Source organism: Ursus maritimus, unplaced genomic scaffold (genome assembly GCF_017311325.1).
Source record: "Ursus maritimus isolate PB19 unplaced genomic scaffold, ASM1731132v1 scaffold_20, whole genome shotgun sequence".
In the NCBI taxonomy this organism is placed as follows: domain Eukaryota; kingdom Metazoa; phylum Chordata; class Mammalia; order Carnivora; family Ursidae; genus Ursus; species Ursus maritimus.
The window spans coordinates 37068803-37092087 of NW_024424453.1; the positions used below are offsets into that span (position 1 = coordinate 37068803).

The window sequence follows — 23285 nt, forward strand, 5'->3', positions numbered from 1 at the left end:
GATAGGTATAGATATATAATATCTATATAATTTTTTTTACACATAAATATACAGTAGACGGATAGAATTGAAATACATTGGGGAAGCATTTATCCTGGCTTATCAGTACATTCTGTTATGATATGTTCAAGTTTAGTGTTTAAGTTAGAAAGATCTAAGTTTAAATCATGGCTCAGCCACTACTGGTCATGTGCCATGCCTGAACCTCAATCAAATAGCAAGAATAATATCTTTAGGCTGTCACAAAGAGTAAATACGGTATTACATGCAGAGAACATACCTCGGTGGTTGCCCATAATAAGCACTTTACGTTTAATTGTCCGGGTGATATAGATTTAGCCCAAACGGCATCATTTGCCATAAAAACCGTAATGGAAAGGTTTTAGCTAAAAGCGCATGGAGTTATGGAACCAAATTTTGCAACTATATTATTGACAAAACTTTAGAAAACTTCATTTAGAAGTCAATGCGTGGGAGTACATAGCAGTTTCGAAATCAAATAAATGCAAAGCTTGCACTTTAGAATTATATTTTATCTCCTAATGTTTAATAACACACGTGCACGCACACACACAGACACACATCCATAAACACAAACACAAGCACATCGAGGCGCAGGAGCCCTGCAAATCCTCTCCTGCACCCATGTAAATGGCACTTTGCATGTCATTTTTATTTTTTTTGATGGTTAATGACTTCCATGTAATAATTGCCAGTTTTCCGCCACCCCTTTGTCCCCTGCTGCAAAAGATCGAATCCATTCAAAGGAAGATAATTGCAGAGCTGTTGAGACAGAAAAGAAATCCCTGCATCTCACCACTGTTGTGCGCCTCCAGCTGCGAGGCGGAGTTGACAGCAACCTTGCATAGCGAACAGTAAAGAAGCCGTTTTGCCTTTTCTTCCTCAGTCTCCGTGGAAGGACATGAGCTATTGCCAGTGGCTGTCGTGGGGCTTTTTTCCACTTTGGAGGTGATCTCAGTTGTCATAACACTGCTTTTGCGAATTTCCACAGTTGTCGTTGATATTGCTGGTGTCCCTGCGGTACTGTCTGTATTCAAAATAGCAGCGGAAAGAAGGGAAAAACAGTGGTATTNNCTTTCCCTATTTGGAAATGTATCACTAATATTACATTCTGCTAATAATGATAAGAGCAGCCAGCAGTTGCTGCTTGTCGACTATGAGTCAATCATCTCATGAAAAAATTTGCATAGATGGCCACATGTAGTTGCCTATATTGATATAAACCATGCAGACGATCTGAAAAACACACCCAACACACTTACATTTTTTTTCCTGTGGGGCAAATAAACATACCCACAGATTTCTCTTGTTAACATATGGCGTTAGCAAAATAGTCTTTACAATGTATTGTATGTTGTATGCAATTATTTCTACACAGATGGCTTTATAAAAAATAGAGGATAAACACTTTCAAGATATTTTTATTTTTATTGTCTTTCTGTTTTCCTTCTACAAGTATTTCTTTAATTAAAATGTAAGTACTGATCCTTTTGTATAGGCTTGTGCAAAAAAAAGAAGAAAAAAATGGAACCCTGATGATATATTGGTTTGTCCAGATCAATAATTTAGTAAACCATTGTCCTACTTACAAAAAGTCACATACTCAATGCCAGGTATAAAAACTCTGGTCTGGCGTATTTATTAAATGCATGCTCTGTACCAGTCTGTGTTCGGAGAGTTTGTTACATAGTATTCAAACATCAATGGCCACTCTCCAGGAAACTCACAGACTGGTCACATCGTGTTAATGTCACATCATTGTTTTAGGAGTCTGATGACCATGAAAGTGTTCATGGCTTCTGGCTCCGAAGTGATTCTAAATCTGGAGAGGTCAACCTCTAAAGCAAAAGTCCTTTATCCTGTCTTCACTTGGGCATACACAGCTCCCATTCCGAATATGACAATTACCAATTACCATCAGCAATGTTTGCCATATCCAATAACAAATTGCAAGAGAGCTCTCTCCTCCTATCCTTTCTACTTTTATACTACTTACTCTGCCTCCCAGCTGGCTGGCTCTTAACCTCCTATTCAAAATATTCCCAGGCTGTCTCTCCAGCTACACCTGCTCTTGGAACTGTTTCTCATTCCAGATGCTGCCATGGTCACTAATGCCACACTGAAAAGTTCATAATAAATGAATTAGGCAGTGGTTATAAGGGACAGTGGTCTGCCTGCAATGAAGTGTTGTCCTCATAAAAGCTTACTTCTTATTAGACCACACTATCAAGAGTTGATTGCAGTTACAGGATGCCTTTTGACTTGGATTTCTCCTTTGACCCAGACATTGACGAGGGAGTTTAGGTGAGATTGGTTATGGCTTCTTTCCCAAATATGGCTTCAGAAATACTAGTCAATAAGAAGAGAAATGGGCTCTTGTTGAGGGCTGTTGTATAAAACATTTCGTCTGGATCTTATTTCCTTTGCCTGACACTTCATACATGTTTAATCGCTTATTTAGCTGCTAAGATCATCAAGTAAGCCTCCCTTATGTTTTGAAGAATATCCTCCAACCATGTAAAAAGAGTCATACTGCTCATCAGTTTTTCGTGGCTAGAGAGAAATAAATAAAATTTCTCCAATATCAAGTTTTGGCACAAGAATACATTTATTCCCTTGAACATTGACAGGTCCATTTCCTGATTAACTTTTACTTATCTCTTGAGGTACCAATGTTAAAATATCAGGTAATAGCTAGAAAATATTTCTGAGAACGTAGACATGACCAGATGCAATGACTCCTTTAAGATGGTCTAGTAGCTATTCATTGCTCCCAACAAACCAGAAATGATTGAAAGCATAGGCATATGTGTCTATGAATAAATAACAAATGTCCAGTTAATTTGCTATGTTTTATATACATAATTTCATTTAACATTCACACAAACTTATACAAATGAGGGAATTCCAGAAATTAAGGATATGTCCCAAGGTCACAGAAATAGAATATGCTGAGTCAGGGCAAAGTATTCTATAGATTGAAAAAACCAGGGATTTAAAAAAAGATGTTGTGGATGACACTCTTGGCCATGACTGTGACACATGGTAAGGTCACAAAGTAAGGTGACAATCAGCAGTAGGCTAAACTACTAAATTGTTCTTACGATCAGCTCCATGGGGAGTGACAACCATAAATATAGATATATTTAAACTTAGTGTGGCTATGTGCTGGAGCCAGAATGTGATACGCTGGCTATTTATTTCCTTTAAATCCAAGTAAGACTATCCCTAGTAATACCCTACACTTCTAAAAACCTTTCCTCGGGATTGACTATGTTTATTTTATATCTTGATCTGAAAACTGTGCATAGCATAGATCATAGTAATCCTACACCAACTTTCCTATTTATAGTGAAATTCATAAGAAAAGTATAGAATAAACAAAACCATGCATCTTCTAATCCCTGTGACAGCTACATTAGTATTTTTTCTAACCTCAGAGGATAATGTACATTTAGACCAAGGATGCCACAAGATTAGAAACACCAGATTCTCTATGCCTAGGGCTTAGTGAAGTATTAACATTTCTTAAGGCAAGTCCTTTGCATGAGACAGGTTTAGGCGAATTAGTATCAAAACGCTTAACTCCTGGCCCTTCTGCTGTGGTGCTTTAGACCTCATCCCTGAGCACAAATCTGTTATTTTCTCAATTTTGCAGTAATTTGAAAGAAATACAAACAGCTATATTTTTCATTTTAAATTTAATATGTAAGCCTTGTATCCATAGATAGGATGACTATTAATTTATAACAAGACATGGATTTCTCAGTTACTTTTCATTTATCAGTGGTGAGGGAACTTTTTCATGGGAAAAGTTAGGTAAGTATATTTTAAGATTATGCCGTATTTAAAGAGAATCAACTATGTTATATATGGCCTAGAAAATTACACCTAGCCAAGAGATTTTCCTTAATATTGTACATTAAATTACCAATTATACATAATTCTTATTCAACCATAAAAACAGAATCTTCTATGGGTGTTCATGTTAACAGCATATACCTTTGATAAGATGTGAGACGAATTACCTCTATATTTCCTCCCTCAAACTCACAACCCCTGTTATGACCATGGGAAAAAACACTCGACAAACCTAAATTTAAGGACATTTTATGAAATTCCTGACCAACAGTCCCCAAAACTGTTAGGGTCATCAAAACAAGGCAAGTCTGAGAAACTGCCAAATCTAGATGAGTCTAAGGAGACACGATGCGATGGCTATATATAACGTGGTAACCAGGCTGGGATTCTGGAGCAGGAAAAAGGGACATTAGGTAAAAACTTAGGAAATCCGAATGAAACATAGACTCTAGTTAATAGTAATGTATCACCATTGGCTCATCAGTTTTGACAAACACACTATGACACTGTGAGATGTTAACAGTAAAGGAAAACTGGATGCAGGGTATACAGGTACCCTCCATAATATTCTTGCACCTTTTCTGTAAATCTAAAACTATTCTAAAATGAAAAGTTCATTAAATTTAAGAAAAACAGAACCATAACCAGTCAACAAATAGTGCATCATGTCGGTTACCTGGTAGAATCGTAATCAAAAGAGATCTTAGTGGTTTCATGGTATAGCTTTCTTAGTTTTCAGATTAAAATTTTTCAGTAAGTTTCTCAAGGTCACATAGTGCTTTAGGGTAGAAACTGGGACTTGATATTGCATCTCCCAATTTTAAATTAAGTGCTTATTATCTTGTGTTGCAATGATTCACGTATTCAAACTTGATTCCGTCAACATTTATTAAGCAGCTATTTTGTGCTGGGTTCTATATATACTAAACTAGTGAGGACAAGAAGGCTGATAAATATCCATCACGTACGAAGTGGTTTATGAGATGTCTCATGATGACTTCCAATGATAATAATAAAGTTAAATCTTTAATCAGTGTTGTGCATTGCTATATTCTTGCATTTACACTTGGCATGAGAAAAACACTCAAATATTTATTAAGAGAAAATGAATGAATGAATGAATGAATGAATAATGAGTAACAATTACAGCTAATGACTACTGAATCACCTTTAAAGCATTTACAGGTATGAATTCATTCAATTCTCATAGAAGCCTAAGAGGGGCATACCATTTCTATCCCCATCTTGAGAAGAAATTGAAGCATGGAGAGATTTGGGAACTTGCCCGAAGCCAGAGCTGCCAGGTGGAGCACAGGATTTGAACTTAGACAGTCTGGCTCAGGAACACATGCTCTTCATTTATTTTTTTTTTGCTAAAATTTTGATTTTTTTTTCATAAAAGAACTGACTACATTCTCTTCAGCTAATTCATTTTCTTTCTTTTCAGCTAATTCAAATTGGTCATGATTTATTATGCATGTTTGAAGATAGCATCTTAGAAATTTGACTTTAAAAGAACCTTAACATAGTCTGAGCTAGTCAATCATGTATGACCAATCATCCATTTATTCTGAAGTATTCAGTTACTGGAATCCTTTTGGGAGGAGGGGAGAAAAGAAAAATCAACAGCTCTCAAATAAGCTCTTGTGCAAAATGGTAAAACTAAACTACAGGCCTTGCCTTTCCTTTCCTTTCCTTTCCTTTCCTTTCCTTTCCTTTCCTTCCCTCTCTCCCTTCCCTCCCTTCCTTCCTTCCTTCCTTCCTTCCTTCCTTCCTTCCTTCCTTCCAAAAGATTGGAAACTAGAATAATGACTCACTCTTCCTAATGTTCCCCAAAGGTGGACTGAGATTTCCTTGTACTCTTCAACCAATGACCCTCTAAGAACAATATATGTGACAGGGAGTAAAAAATTATGGGCGCTATTCAGTGGGAAGAAAAAGGTTTGCGATGGTTCGGGTCTGTATTTCTGTGCAGTTTGTCTGCTAGTATCCTATAGCAAATATTCATTATTACAACTGTCAGTATTTGGCTTTGGCATCAAAACAGATTGCTAATACTTTGTGGAATGGGGCTTTAGTTGAGAACAAAAGAAAACATGTCAGTATTCACAGTGGCCCATTTGTGGCCCTCATCCTTGTGCAAAAACACTGAAAATACTTTTTAAAAATCCATAAAGCATACGAAAAGATTCCAGAAAATATCAACAACTTGAATTCCAGATAACAAAATAGAGCAGCCAAGTTACATGGTCTAGGTAAGCAATTTATTCTTCTAGACACAGACCTCATAACCCAAGTAAGACAACCAGAGCTGAGTTATTTAAGTTTCCCCTCAGGTGATAGGAATTAATATTATGACCCAAAGATGCCATCAGGTTTTCCCGTAGATCAGAGACTCAGAATTATATGCAATTTATGTCCTTCCTCCATGTGTGAATTTAAGTCTCACCCAGGCTCGTAGCAAGTGAGCAGAACAGCTGCTTCCTCCTAAATATGCTGACGTTCTCAAGTATAAAAAGGTGCCTCGTGACAAAAAGAAAATCGCAAGTTTTTATAAATTATTACTGGTGGCTTCTTTCCTATGGATTTAATTTAATTTAACTAGCATTTATTGAGCACAGTGCCACACCACTAGACCCAGGCCGGAATGGCCCCGTTGTATTTTTGAGGGCTCCACATATCACAAGCCCCTGAAACAAAAGTCTATTTTTTGAATTTGTTGATCTTGTAAAAAAAGTTTTCAGAGACTTTGATGACCAACTGAGCAAGTGGGAATGACAGGAAAGGGAAGTGGGAGCTGGAATGGGTGCCTCGGAGGCCAGCATACAGAGTCAGGGCTCCCACGTGTGTGTGTGTACGTATGTGTCTGTATCTGTGTGTGTGCATGTGTCTATATGTGTTGCCAGGTGGGTGGCTCAGTCAGCTAAGGGTACGACTCTTGATTTCAGCTCAGGTCGTGATCTCAGGGTCCTGAGATTGAGCCCCTCATTGGGCTTCGTGCTGGGTTTGGAGCCAGCTTAAGATTCTCTCTCTCCCTCTCCTTCTGTGCCTCCTCAACCTTGCTCTCTCTTTCTTAAATAAATAAAATTAAATTAAATTAAAAAAGGAAGGAAGGAAGGAGGGAGGGAGGGGGGAGGGAAGGAAGGAGGGAAGGAAGGAAAGAGGGGGAGAGGTAGGAGATCACAGCCTGTAGCTGGAAACCAGAGGAAGACGTTAGTTTGTTCATACCTGGCTACATCAAATCACCTCCCCTCTCGTGGGATGGTATAGGAAGGGCTTCAAACTGCCTAAAATCCTGAGCTTACAAAATGAGGGTGGGGAGAAAGGGTCCCTCCCCCACAGGCTACCTGATTTGGGTGGGTCCAATCAGCATGCAGAAGTCCTGGCTTGGGGAGCGGCTTCTGCCCTGCCCTTGCAGATCTGTCTTACCACTTGGTACGACTCGGGTCTGACACAGGCCAGTAGGTCCCTTATCCTTCAGGTCACAGGGGAAATCCCTGGGGTGCAGGCTGTGGGGCCGCGACGTAGCACGTGTCAGTATTTACGTGGATGACATACGGTCTTCCTTTGCACTCCGGTCTTGGCCCTGAAATTTTTGGGCTGGGCCTGAATGAACCCTCATGTCAGACCCTGTGCTACTCACTGGAGGTGAAGAAATAAACATTACGGTACAATTTGTACACTCAAGAGTGATCTGGCGCTCATACGATGAGGGAGAGGGGGCAATGGATTTTCTCTCTTTGAGGAGGATGAGCACGAGGAAGCGTCACTAGGAAATACTAAAAAAACAAGTTGTACTTCAAACTTTGATTTTATCCTGCCTCCAACGGTGCAAGTGCCATGCAAAAAGTGATTCCCTGGACTTTTTAAATCACATGGCATAGTCTGTCCTACGGTGACCTCAATGAAACTCTTAATGTCCAATGAAACTCTTAACGATCGGGAGAGTAATTCTTTCTGCCTTTACAACATTTGAAGTAGACTTCCCATGTCTTGCACATATTGGAAATTATAGAAAGGCAAGAGATTTCAAAAACTCACAAAACAAAAAGATCGAACTGCAACTTTTGAAATGCTTCTCAAAGCTGCCCAATCTATGATCTCTTTGAGGATTACATCAGGAATAGATTCATACACTGATAATGATTCTCTGTTGAACTCACTCGGGCTCACTTTGTGCCATGTATATCACATGCAGATTAGAACATAAATTATTTTGATGAAATGTATTTGAGACAGAGCCTTTTTTTTTTTTTTAATAGGTGATTCAACTTTTGGATTTGCCTCCTGAAGCCAAGACCAATTAGTTTCATTGGGAATGGCCATTGTTTGGAAGCATCCATGATTTGAGAGGGTAATGTTAGATTAACTTTCATAGGATGATTTATCAGAAATCTAGGTTATTCCTATCAGTGATTAAAATTTTGGAGTAAGAAGCTGGGGCATGAGGTGGCCAGGTCAGCACATAGTTGAGAAGCCCTCCGAAGGAAGGGATGATTAGGACCAGAGCAAAGAAGCACTGACTTAGGCGGGCAACTCTAAGTGCCGCTAACGAGGAGGAGGAGGAGGGCCTGGAGGATGAGGCCAGGCAGGAGGGACCCCAGAGGCCCCGCAGCTCCGAAGACGCAGCAGAAACTGTTCCGCCCCCTGAGGAGGTAGGCAGGACGGGACAGCAGGCCAACCGAAGTGGAGACCTACTTATATCTCTAAACCTTACGTTTCCAAAATGCCCTTGACCTCAAAATGGACCTCTCTAGTTTGAACTGGGATCTCACCAAGCAGAAACAGGCATAAAACTAGGCAATAGTCACACACACACACACACACACACACACACACACACACACACACACACACACCAGGGAAGGCCGAAGATGCACATGAGTGGAGCAGGGCGCTGACAATGACAGTGGTAGCAGCTGTGGTAAACTGGGGAGGGCGCAGCTCCCTGGACAAGGGGTAGTTCGTTATACCACTTCAGTCAGTTCCTGTCATTTTAGAAACACTTTTCCGGTTTTACCAGATGCTTTATAATTTTGATAAAAGCCAAAAAGTTTTATGTAAAATTTCCTAATTTTAAGTATTAGCAAGTCTGCGTGTATGTGTGAGTGTGAGTGTGAGTGTGTGTGTGTGTGTGTGTGTGTCTGTGTGCATATAAAATCCTGTGTGGGCCAAAATCTTCTCGACGTTCTATCTGAGCTGTGGGCTGCCAGTTTTGCAAGGTTCTCTAGGGACACAGTGGCTGTGCCTACAGACGCCGCTCATTTCTACAGTGGTTCAGAGACTGATCATATGGCTTGAGTTCGGTTCTCCCTCAGAAGACAAGGTCTCTCTCTACTTGAATGGAAGATTAGCTGATTAGAGTTGGTCTTTTTTTTTTCTTTACCAAACAATTTGCCTTCACTCTCTTCTTTCAGTCCACAAGAAGGGGCTCGTTCCAGAGCAGAAACCCTGGCATGTCTTATCAGCTAGGAATCATGTTCACAACTTAGTATCTCAGTGATGTTCTTGGTTGATATTAGTCACCTTGACAATCTCTATCAATGTCTTACCATGTTGGAGCCTTAGTTGCTCAAAGTCAGGGGGATATATTATATTCCTGTAGTATATACACATACCCCATAATACAACTAGAAAGAGCTTGCTAGATATTTAAAGTTGATACATATACAGGCTGCTGTCAATAAATTTGTTAGGCATTGGCCTTTCTTTCAAAAGTAAGGCACCAGACTGAAAATTAGCATAGCAATAAAATAGCAAATCTCTGACCTGCTAACCTAAGTTTTCATCCTTAGTCATGTTCATCTTTTTTTTTTTTAATATTTTATTTATTTGATAGAGGGAGAGGGAGAAGCAGGCTCCCCGCTGAGCAGGGAGCCCAATGTGGGACTCGATCCCAGAACCCTGGGATCATGACCTGAGCTGAAGACAGATGCTTAACCGACGGCCTAGGCGCCCTCCTTTTCATCTTATAATTCATAAGACACTGCTTCTTTGACTCTATTTTCTCTACGCTCTCTTGGCTCTCACAACATCCAACAATGATGAAGCCAAGATGTTAGAAACGTTTGTGAATCAAAAATAATCCTCTTCCTGGAAACTTAGTGGTTGCAAAAATGTATTCTATTTCAGAATCACCTGGAAGTTTTGATAAAACAGATTGTTGATTCCTGCGCTCCAAGTGTATGATTCCTAGGTCTGGGTTGGGGCCTGAATATTTGCTTTTCTAACAAGTAGCCAGGTGCTGCCGCTGCTGCTGGTCTGAAGCCAGCAGATCAAGGTCCACAGCGGACAGATCTGTCAATTAGGCTAACTCAGCTTCAGAGTTATGGTATCCCTTAAACAGAAAGTCACTGACATAAAAAGGGGAGATGAGGGATTCAGTGAGCTCTGTCCTGTTGTGCCTGTGACTTAGGGGGTTCCTGAGACGGGACTTCCAGGACCAGCACAGGGGAAGTCCTGGCAAGTCAGGGCAAGCTGATTGCCCTATAAGGAAATTTAGGATAAATTAGGAGATAACTCTTAAAAAATATATTTTAGATACTACCTAAAGCAAGCAATGAACATTTCTACTGAAAGATATATATTTTTTGAGAGATATGTGACAGTAAATGAGGGAGGATGGAGACACATTCAGATCGTTGAAACAGAAACCTAACTATGGGGCTTAATTAACCTTCCATTTAGGAGTTAAACCAGGGGCCGTTTTGTAGGAATATAGTCTTCTCTCCCTAACTCACAGTCCATGCATTTCCAAGGGAATCCATTCCCTCTATTGCTCACAGGACGTCTGCTTCATCCCTTCCAAACACAGATTAATCTAAAGTCAATTCATTCAAAACTAAGTTATTCAGAAGGTAGGACCGCTAGGGCTTGGTAGAGTCCATTGAGTGGGTCTGGCCACTGTACATACAATCGTAGACACCAAGAAGAAGGGGTGAATTTTGTCAGAATTAGTGAGCTTGCTGATAAATTGTACAGAAGGGGGAAAAAAGGAGACGTCAAAAAGAAAATCAGTTTATTTCAAAGCTATTTTAAGTGACTTGAATACCACTAAATTATGAAGCTGCCTGTTTAGGCTTTTAAAGGAATAAGAAAAAAAAAATCTTTCCAAATCTATGAATGGCAATCCCCTGTTCCAAGACTTCCAGAGGGAAAAGTGCTGCAGGCCACAGTAGCAGTGCCCATTTCATCAATGAGAAGGTCTGTCTTTTTGAATATACACATTTGAAATCTGGCAAAAAGTCCAGGCATGATTTTTCAGCAACTGCCTTTGGTAGTTTGTCTGTTTAACGTATATAGCAATAGACTTCCTTCTGGCCTTGTCCTTTGGGTAAAAAAGTAAGGATTTGCCTTGCGTCCTTCCATAATAGCTAACTATTAAAAATTACGACACGATAAATCATGAATCCTGAAGGCTTTTACTAATTGAAAGGGAACACAAAGTGAGAGAGAGCATGCCTTCTGACTAGTGAATTTAGAATGTGTAGAGAATTGGGGACAAGGAGATAGTTCCGCCAAGCCACTTAGCATACAAATCCTTGCTGTGGAATCCTGTTATGTAGCCCAGAGAATAAGAAGGAAGTAATAATTGTCAGCTCTTCAGTTTTCAGGGTTTGTTTTTGTTTTTTGTTTTTTGTACCATAGATCTGTCCTGAAGATAAGAAAACAAGCTCTCATAATGGCTGGCATACTGATAAAATATTTAGCGTGGATATAATTTAGGACCTTATCCCATCTGGGCCTGGGAGGTTTATTGTATGTGTGAGAGTAGTGCTTCATGGATTAACTATGCAGACAATGTTTTAATCACCAGAAAGATAACATGATGTAACATGCCACTCTCAAACATCAGAATTAAAGGATTTTTTTTTTTTTTTAATTTCAAGAGATCAGGAAAGGTGTTTTTAGGAAGTAAATTCTACCGGACAAATTATGGAAAATGGTTGGCAAAGATGAGAGACAGAAAAAGAGACCTTTAAAAATATCAAGAAAACATATTACATACATATTTTTAATGATAACTTTTCAACAACTGCTAGGCATTTCATATAAACTATGTTGTCTCAAGACTAAAACTCCAGTCATTTCGCCCAAGACTGCAATTTATTATTATTTTCCCCTCTGCTGAAAGCAGAACAAGAGGGAGGTCATCATATAATACAATCACTTTCTGATAGAATTTCTCTCCTCAAAGTTCTTGTTTCCTTGTAATGTTAATACACTTCAGTCAAGATTTTTAAGAGTTGGAGGGGGCACATAAAAATTAGGGGAAATGTGCACATCAAAAAGGAACAAGAGAAATGAGAATTCTACTCATTTCTGAAAGGTTGGCTGCTGAAAAATTAATAGAACTGCTTGGAAAAATAATAAAATTCTGGAGCAAATGCCTCTCTTCCCCAGCAAAGCCAACAGACAGAAACTTTTTCTAAGATGGTAAGAATCTCATTTTATCTACAGAAGCCACATAAAGTGGATTTTCATGAAATTCCAGATATAAAATTAACTCTCCTATTATTCCCACAAATTATCATACTTTTCCAGAAATCCCAAGCTACAGCAAACTGGTTCTTGCACAAAAATTTACCATATCATATAATCTTCTTTTTGTTTTTGAGAATACCTTCATTGTAATTGCACTACCATTTCACCACAACACTAATTGAAACATTAAAAAAAAATTAGTCTCTTTTGTCTAAATGATACAGAATAACCATTTTGATTTTCCTTAGGGCTTACTTAAGAGACCAGTTATTTTGGCATTATTTAAACAGCTTCAAATCCAATTATTTATTTTGAGTATATGCTTAGGAAAAGAAAAGACTTAGCTCTATCAACAAAGATTTCATTCAATACTTTAAGATAAATATATTTTTAAAGTAGAGCTGTGTTAATAGAGGATATGCTGCCTGTGAATTAATTTCAAAGTAAATTCATATTATCTGTGACAGTCAGTACTGCCATTCTGGTCCTGTAGAATGCTGAATATTTTTATAGCTACAAAAGGATAGAAATCTATCCCATGAGACCTGACCTCTCAAAGGATGATGGCATTTCTATTCCATTTAACTTTGTGGGATCTCATTTCATGAGTCAAATTAGAACACCATATTAGAGACTATTTGAAATAAATTCTGAAATTTCATCAGTAATTTAGATAAAATAATTTTTTAAAGATTTTATTTATTTCTTTATTTAGAGAGTGGGGAGAGGGAGAGAAAGAATCCCAAGCAGACTCTGCACTGAGCTCAGAGCCTAAATGCTGGGATTTATCCCATGACCCTGAGATCATGACCTGAGCAGAAATCAAGAGTCAGACGCTTAAGTGACTGAGCCACCCAGGTGCCCCTAGATAAAATAATTTTAAAATATAATTTTTAATCAAGGCTTAGAAAAGAGTCATGATTTTATTTAGGATACATACTTGTATAGCTGTTAATAAGCACTATTTCTATTACTGTTACCAAAACCCAACCATGACAAAAAAAATTTAAAGACAGCACTTAGGGTAAACCACTTTGCTTTATAGATCACTTTTTGAAAATTAATTTTCTTGGGACAGAAGATTTTCTATTCTATGTATCCTGTTTTCTGTAAGCCTGTTTTAAATCAATATTAAGTTCTTTTAAAGTTGTTCCTCTAGAAATGGGGGAAAAGCCTTACTGTGGCATGTGACTAGCTTTGTTCACATCCTTACTGGCAAAGTCTTCTTGCTCAGGGAGGAAGCCGGGCCAAGAATGCTAGCAGTCCAGGGCTGGATGTGTGAAGTCAAAAGTCTGAGCGGATGGGGAGTGTGCAAGGCAGAGACCTCATCCAAGCCTGGCACTTGGAAAGCTGTTGCCAACCAGTCAAGATCACAGCCAGGTCGACAGCCACTTCACAAGGCTGGGGAGAGAAGTCAGAGCCAGAAGGCAAGCTGGGTGAGAAGAAACAGCTCTCGGGTATTTAAGGACATGGCTTAGGACCACAGCAGGCAGACGAGGTGGTGACCTTGTTAGGTTATTTTTAGCATGAAGGCTTTACCTCTTGGACAGCACTGTCATGGTTTATTGAGGAAAGAGCACTCATGGCCTCTATCTGCACTTCCCAGAAACAGGGAGAAGAGGCAAAGGAAGAGCTGGTGGCTGTGTGTCTAGAGACCTCGGGCTTTATGCCCCTGGATCGCACTGCAGGAAACTGGGATGAACATGCAGGCAAGCCCCAGGCTAGGGCTCAAGCTCCCCTCTTGCCTCCTCTTTTGCTCAACTTACCTATTTCCTATCTCATCCAAAATAAAATAACTAACCAAATAAAATAACACATGTTTGTATGTATTTCTTGCTTTGAGATTTCAATTTGCTCCCATGAGCTGCTCCTTCAGAATTGAGGACGTTGCTAGAGAAAGAAAGTTAAAAACTTTCCAGGTTGGCTGGGAAAAAGAAAAAAAAAAGTGACCAAGAATTGGGCAGGTTACCTAAGAGAGTTGAGTTGTATGACCTAGTTCAGTGAAATCATTTTTTTCTCATTAGCTCATCTAGAGAACATTGAAGTTTAGGCGTAGCTTTGTAAAAACACAGTGCTTTTTACCAAAATTAAAGCACAAAATAAATTTACCTAGATAATTGAGGTGTAACAATAATTGTGAGTATCCAGGGAATTCCTGAAAAATGCTTAGACATTAAAAAAATAATGTATTTTATTTTCACACAACTTTATTTTCATTCCACCTGTGATATATTCATTTTAGCCCTGTTAAGCCATAATTTCAGTAGTCACTTGCCTTTACTTAAGACTTCAGAAAAATTCCACTGTTCCTAACCTTCAAAGTACCATTCCAAAGCCAATAAAAGTCTCTTCTCTGCCTGACTTGTCAACCTGGGTTAATAAATGTTTCCTCAGACTGGAAGTTTAATTAACTTAAGTTGAATCGATGTGAATGAGATAGAAATTATTTGTATTTGCTTATTAGCTCTGTTTTTTGTAAGATAAGAGGAAACTAAAGAGAAAAGAAGCGAGAGAGAAGGGCAAGAGAGACCTGTGTCTTATTTGCCTTTCTAAATTACAGATTTTATAGGGAGAGTACTTTTGTGAGCTTTTCCTCCTAAAGGATATTTTTGTCAGTCAGTTCGGATGGATCAATATGATGGACCAATCCATAAGATTTGGGTGAAATTACTCTCTTTCGATCTTTGAAGCTCACATCATCACAAATGCTCCACTTCTATTGAAGGCTATATTCTGCTAAGATTTCTGAGATGCTAATGGAAAAGGTGCCACCAAATATGATGATTTATGAATTCTGATGTGAATATCGCTGAAACGCAAATGAATTGTAAATGCCAAAGACGTCTACAGCTGATTTTTGCGAGATATATATTACACAATATACCCAAGATGATAGATAATGCATCACTCAAAATGAGATAGATAGCTTCTTCAACTACTTTAATGTCTCATTATTTTTGGCTATTTTAAACTTTGCATGATATAGAGTGGTTCTCTCTCGTAAGTCCAACAACCTAGCTGTTTAGTTTTATAGGTGCTTATTCTAAATGCCATTACCGTTACATGAATCCGCTACCAGGTGCGACAGTGGGCTCTTTCAAAGGTAAATTACATAATTATGAAATTAAACAAATGTGTGATAAAGAACATTTAAAAAATGCAAGACGATTGTGATGCTCTACATTTGTTTAGTGCTTTTTAGTTTTCAAGTAAGTTTTGTAGACACTTTTCTCTTTATCCTCATAACAATACTGTGAGACGTGAGAATTCTTACTTTATTAAATAGAAAACTGGCTTATTGATATAAAGGCACTTGCTAGAACCATAGAGCTATTAATTAGGAAAGCCACTATCAGTGCCAAGATTTTTGAGGGCTTATTGTTGCCAACTGGTAGAAAATATTATCTTTGATTATCAAGAGTGAAGTATAAAAAAATTGCACATTATCAATAGGACATTGCAGAATCACACAGTAATATAGATAGGGAGATAGAGATATAGCTAAGACAATGTGTATGACTTGAACACATTATATATTTAATTTTAACTAATTTTATTGTACTTAAAAGAGACATATGTATGTATTAAACATTTTTGTAAAGTAATATATTATTTAAATTTAATGAACCATGTCCGATTTTTAATACCTATTTATCATATTTACTAAGGTTTCTACCTTTAGTTTTAGAAATTGTAATTATTTAAAACATCAAAGAGACAAAAAATGTCCTTTTAAAATAGGAGTTAGATCACATAACTCTTCTCCTCAACTACCAGAATGCTTCCTATTTCATCTCAAGTAGAAGCCAACGTCTAACTGAAAGATAGCATTCCTTATCTTAGATCAGAAACAAGACAAAGATGTCTGTTTTGCCATTGCTATTCAACATTGTACTGAAAGTTCTAGCCAGGACTATTAAGCAAGAAAAATAAATAAAAGGTATCTAGACTGGAAAGGCAAAAGTAAAACTATCTCAATTCATAGATAGCATGAATCTACAAAAAAAAAAAAAAAATAGAGCTAATAAGTGAGTTCAGCAAATTTGCAGAATATAAGATTAATGTGCAAAAAACAGTTGTATTTCTATACACTAGCAGTAAACAATCTGAAAATAAAATTAAGAAAACAATTTCACTTACCATAGCATGAAAAAGAAGAAAATACTTAGGAATAAACGTCACCATGAAGTGCAAGGCTTATACACTAAAAACTACAAAGCATTGCTAAAGTAAAATTTAAAATATCTAAATAAATGAAAAGACTTTCCTTATTCATGAATTGGAAGACTTAATATTCTAAGATGGTAATACTCCTTGAAGTGATCTATAGTATAAATATAAAATCTATCATGTATCTATCTACTCCTTGAAGTGATCTATAGTATAAATATAAAATCTATCATTCCCCATGACTTTTTTTGCAGAAATGGACAAGCTAAAGTTCATATAGAAATGGAGGGATCCCGATATTCAACAATATTGAAAAAGAAAAATAAGTTGGTGTTCTCATACTTCTTGATTTCAAAACTTACCAAAAAGCTACAGTAATTAACAAGGCATAAGGATACCAGCATATAGATAAATGGAATAAAATTGAGAGTCCAAAAATAAAAATGGCCAATTGATTTTTGATTAGGGTAACAAGACCATTCAAGGGGAAAGAAAAAGTGTCTTCAAGGGACATATGGATATCTACATGCCAAAGAATTATGATGAACCCCTACCTCATATCTATACCACTCAAAATGGGTCAACAATCTAAACATTATAGCTCATACTGTGACACTCATATAAGGAAACATAGTTGTGAATATGTGAGACTTTGGATCTGGCAGTGGTTTCTTAGAAAGGGTACTAGGAGCACAAAGATAAAAAGAAAAAAAATAAATTGGACTTCATCAAAATTAAAAACTCTTGCATGTCAAAGACACTATAAAAAAGTGACAAAAACAAACCACAGATTCAACAAGAAAAAGACAAACGACTAATTAAAAAGTGAACAAATGATCTGAGTAGACATTTCACCAGATACAATATAAAATTGGCCCAAAAACACATGAAAGGATGTTTGACATCATTAGTCATTAGAGAAATGTAGAGCAAAATTACAATGAGATGCCATCTCACATCGACTAGGATGGCTATAATCATGATAAAAATTAAATTAAAATCATACAGAAAATAAGTGTTACCAAGGATGGGGAAAAATTAGAATCCTCATTCGTTGCTGGTAGGAATAAAAACTGGTGCAGTGGCTGTGGAAAAGTTTAGTAGTTTCTCAAAAAGTTAAATATAGAGTTAACCTATGACTCAGAAGTTCTACTTCTAAATATACAACCAAGATAAAGGAAAATATATTTTTACACACCAACTTGTACAGGAATGCTCATAGTAGCATTTCACAACTGCCAAACAATGAAAACAACCCAAAGTTCATCAGCTAATGAATGGATACACATGTGGTATGTCCATACAAGGTAACACTAGTTAGCCTGTAGAAAGGAAGGGAGTCCTGTCACATGTCACAACGTGGATGACTCTTGAAAACATGACGCTACGTAAAAGAGGTCAGTCACAAAAGACCCCATATTCACCGGAGTAGCCAAATCCATACAGACAAAAAGTAGATTAGTGGTTTCCAGAGAATGGGAAGGAGGGGAAATTAAGACGTACTGGGTTTCTTTCTGTGAGGATGGAAATTCTGGAATTAGCGTAATGGTTGTACAACATTGTGAATATACTGAAACCCTCTAGATTGTACACCTGAAGATGGTTGAAACAGCGAATTCTGTTATGTGAATTTTACCTCCATAATATTTTGCTTCTTTGTTTGTTTTAAAACAAATGTTCTTATATGCACCCCAATGTTCATAGCAGCATTGTCCACAATAGCTAAATCGTGGAAGGAGCCGAGATGCCCTTCAACAGATGACTGGATTAAGAAGATGTGGCCCAAACTAATGAATCATCGAGCCTTACATCGGAAACCGGGGATGTACTATATGGTGACTAACATAATATAATAAAAAATCATTTAAAAAAAAAAAAAAAGAAGATGTGGTCCATATATACAATGGAATATTACTCAGCCATCAAAAAGAATGATTACCCCAACATTTGCTGCAACATGGACAGGACGGAGGAGATAATGCTAAGCGAAATAAGTCAAGCAGAGAAAGACAATTACCATATGGTTTCACATTCATGGAACATAAGAAGTAGGAAGATCGGTAGGAGAAGAAGGGAAGAAGAAAGGGGGGGTAAAGAGAAGGGGGAATGAACCATGAGAGACTATGGAATCTGGGAAACAAACTGGGGGCTTCAGAGGGGAGGGGGGTGGGGGATTAGGATAGGCCGGTGATGGGTATTAAGGAGGGCACGTATTGCATGGTGCACTGGGTGTTATACGCAAGTAATGAATCATGGAACTTTACATCAAAAACTAGGGATGTACTATATGGTGACTAACATAACATAATAAAAAATTATTATAAAAAAAATAAATAAAACCAATGTTCTTGCAATAGCCACAAGGCCTGTGTAGCCTGGTCCTCCATTATCTATCTGACTTTATCTTTTCTACCCTTCCCTCTTGTTCCCTCCTTAGCAACCACACTGCACTGGGCTTCTTGCAGCCTCTCACCTCAGAAACGTTAGTTTGCTGTTCATCAATCCAGGATACTCTTCTCCAGAAAATCACATGACTCCTTCCCTCCCGATCTTCAAGTCTGTATCACCTTCTTGTGAGGCTTGCTCTTACTACCCTGGGTAAAACGGTATCCCTGCATCCAGGCCTGCAAGTGCTCTTTCTCTTCCCTGCTTGCTTTTTCTCTACAGAACTTCATCACATTCAAAGACGCTACAAAGTACAGAACAGCCTGAGGGCTGTTCATTATCAGTCCCCACCAGTGGAATGTAAACTCCCCAAGGGCAGCGGGTTTTAGTGTTTTTGTTCTCTGCTGATCCTTAGCATCTAGAACTGCACTCGAAACATAATAGATTCCCAACAAATATTTCTTGAATGAATGAATGAACAAACAAAACACCCCAGGAAATAGCCTGATGCTTGGAACGAAAGAATGAATTGTAGGAGGAGGCAGAGGAAGACCCAACCTTAGTATGTGATTGCATTTCTGTCGAAGTCCTTGTTTATCTCTCTAAAATGTCTGCTTTCTTTTGTTCAGTTATAACTTGATTAGGCGATTTTTAAGAAGTGTTTATTTTTTTAAATAAGGAATTTCGTGATTCCTGAAATCCCTTCCAGCTCTAAAATAATACGGTGTTTTGAAAAAATAGGATGTGTATTAAAACTTGGCATTGAGATCCACAGATTTTCTAAAAAAGTGATTAATAAATTGATTTGAGAATTACACACAACTAATTCTTTACTATCCCTTCTGTCACCGAAGGCCAACAGCTAAATTAGATAGGGTATTTGTGCAAAATTATTTCCTGCATTTGGGAAATTATGTCAGGAATCATATCAAGGGAATACTGTCATGCCATTTTTTTTCTTCTCATTCTGCCAGATCAGGAAGAAAGGATGATATAGTCCAGAAAAGTAAGTTTTTGAGACTCTTGGGGGAAAAAAACCCAAATATACAAACAAACAAAAAAACAAACAAACTTTAAGAGGGTGAAAAAGGAATTGAGATAAAAGCCAGTCATACAAGAAAAAAAGACTAGGAAAATTTGAACTCTCAAGCCTCAAATAGTGTAAAACCTAGGAAACGTGACTATTAAGAAACAGATTGAGGTTCTCTCTTTAAAACGATAGGTAAAAATATGAAAAAAGTTTACTTTTACTAAATATTATGGTTCTTTCTTTTTTTTTCTTTTTTTAAAGATTTTATTTATTTATTTGACAGAGATAGAGACAGCCAGCGAGAGAGGGAACACAAGCAGAGGGAGTGGGAGAGGAAGAAGCAGGCTCACAGCAGAGGAGCCTGATGTGGGGCTCGATCCCATAACGCCGGGATCACGCCCTGAGCCGAAGGCTGACGCTTAACCGCTGTGCCACCCAGGCGCCCCTAAATATTATGGTTCTTTAAATCTTAGTCTAAACCTAAATGAATTTTATATGTATTATTAAGACTAGTTAGTAGTTAGACTTTATGTTTATTCGTTTTGTGTACTTAGTTTTCGTTTTTACAGAGACACCATCATTAAATAAAAACACAGACTGATTTTTTTTTTTCGAGGTAGTTAATTCTGTGAAGAGCCTACCTCCTAAGAGTAGGAACCTAGGGAAACTTTAGAAGCAATTTTTGACCTGGTAGCTAAGAATAAGTAGTCTCAAACCTAGTAAGTTGGTGCTGTCACGCTGAAAACCATTTTAACATAGTTCCTCAAAACGTTAAAACTAGACTTACTATATGACCCAGCAACTCCCATCCTACCCAATTCCACACATACTTGAGAGAAAAGAAAACTTACATCTACACAGAAAGCTGCACATAAATGTTCACTGCAACATTATTCAGAATCCCCCCAAAACAGAAAAACACAAACATGCACCACCCGACAAAAGGAAAAATAAAATGTATATCCATACAATGGCTAATTATTTTGCCCTAAAGAGGAATGAAGTCATGATAGATGTGACATCATGAATGAACCTTGAAAATATTCTATTAAGTAAAAGAAATCGGTCACAAAACACCGGGTATTATGTAATTTCATTTTTTTTTTAAAGATTTTATTTATTTATTTGACAGAGATAGAGACAGCCAGCGAGAGAGGGAACACAAGCAGGGGGAGTGGGAGAGGAAGAAGCAGGCTCCTAGCGGAAGAGCCCGATGTGGGGCTCGATCCCAGAACGCCGGGATCACGCCCCGAGCCGAAGGCAGACGCCCAACCGCTGTGCCACCCAGGCGCCCCTATGTAATTTCATTTTTATGAAATAGCGAGCATAGGCAAATCTACAGAGACGTGGCTGTGAGGGGGTTTGAGAGGAAATGGAGGGTGACTACTAATGGGTCTGGGGTTTCTCTGGGGGGCTCTAAAATTGACTGGGGTGATGAATGCACAACTCTGAATACACTAAAAACCACTGAACTGTAAACTTTAAATGGGCAAATTGTATGGCATGTGAATTATATCTCAATAAAGCAGTTATTAAGAAAACACACTAAGCTGTGAAAATGCCTTTTAAATTCTAGAACCTTCATTTCTGGTTTTACTATGAGGAAAAATGACCAAATGCTGACTCATGTTACCCGGAGGATATATCAACTCTCATGTTGGTGTAGTGGTGAACTTCAGAAGTATTAAGAGGGGACAGGGCTTCCCTGCTATCGAGTCCCCGAGGTTGATATGTTGGGAGGCTGAGCTTTAGACATTAATACATGTAAATGGAATGGTAGTTATCATGTATCTCAAGCCAAAACGATCCTCCTGAAAGACAACTATAATCATGCCTCTGCTAAAAACCTTGCAGAACACAATCTAACCTACTCTGTATATATGCCAGTCTGGCTCTTCCATTCGAGCTCCTCACCTACACACTGTATTTTAGTCTTGTCATACTGTCCTAGTTGCCACACACGCTATGCTCTTTTCCAGCACTGCTTGCATCTTTTGGCTAAGGTTTAGCACAAATGTTGTAGAAATTCAGCAATGCCTTAGCCATAAGCTTATACCACCCGTGCCCATATTTCTATTTTGGGTACTACTCATGTTACTATAATTACTTTTTAAATTAGTAATCTTTTCCCCAGACTGTGAGTCTCCCAAGGGCAATACCTAGCACTTGGTAAGTGCCTAAAAAAGTACTTATTATTTGGCCGGTTGGATGAACGATTGAATCCAGTGTTGCATTTAACTATCTCTGATTCACATCTCTGCTCTTCAGGGAAGGAGACGAAAAGTGAAGTGAAACAGTATCAGTGAAATATAAATTTAAAATCATGTAAATGGTGTGGGGATCACAAATTAAATGGGTAGACAATGGTGGGAATAGGTATGAGACTGACAGGACATGTTTTACTCTCAATGAGTTTTCAGTTTCCAACAAGAGAGCATCCTACCAAAAAAGAAACCCGCCTGCACCATTGGTGGGAATGCAAACTGTTGGAGGCACATTGGAAAATAGTATGGAGGTTCCTCAAAAACTTAAAAATAAAATTACCATGTGATCCAGTAATTCCACTACTGGGTGTTTACTCAGAGAAAACAAAAACACTAATTTGAAAAGACACATGCACCCCTATGTTTATTGCAGCATTATTTACAATAGCCAAGACACGGAAGCAACCCAAGGGACCATTGGTAGAGGGATTGATAAAGGAGATGTGGTACGTGTACACACACACACACACACACACACACACACGGAATACTACTCAGCCATAAAAAAGAATGAAATCTTGTCATTTGCAACAACATGGATGGATCCAGGGGGTATAATAATGTTGAGTGAAATAAGTCGGGCAAAGACAAATACCATATGGTTTCACTCATATGTTTAAGAGTTGGGGTATAATAATGTTGAGTGAAATAAGTCGGGCAGAGAAAGACAAATACCATATGGTTTCACTCATATGTTTAAGAGTTTAAGAAACAAAACAAATGGATAAAGAAAAAAAGAGACAAACCAAGAAACAGACCTTTAAATATGGAGAACAAACTGATGGTTACCAGCAGGGAGGTGGTTGGGGGATGGGTGAAATGGGGGGAGGGGATTAAGAGTACACATATTCTGACGAGCACTGAGTAATGTAGAGAACTGATGAATTACTATATAGTATAATGGAAACTAATATAATGCTGCGTGTTAACTATACTGGAATTAAAATTAAAAACGGGAGAGAGAGAGCATTCCACCATGCTAAGGATATTTTATATTTAAACAAAACAGCCCATAAACACAAGCCAACTACCTCAACTTATTGCTTGCCCAATGCACCATAATCTATTGT

The 23285-nt window shown here is 38.0% G+C and overlaps 1 protein-coding gene across 3 annotated transcripts in view; it reads right to left on the reverse strand.

The window, feature by feature from the left end:
- Positions 1-23285, reverse strand: part of ZNF385D (zinc finger protein 385D) — an 849127-nt gene that overhangs the window by 9641 nt on the left and 816201 nt on the right. For all 3 annotated transcript variants that reach the window (XM_040636861.1, XM_040636860.1, XM_040636862.1), the window contains one exon: positions 818-1048. In XM_040636861.1, the coding sequence (XP_040492795.1) occupies positions 818-1048 (231 nt within the window). The remainder of the gene's footprint in view (positions 1-817; positions 1049-23285) is intronic.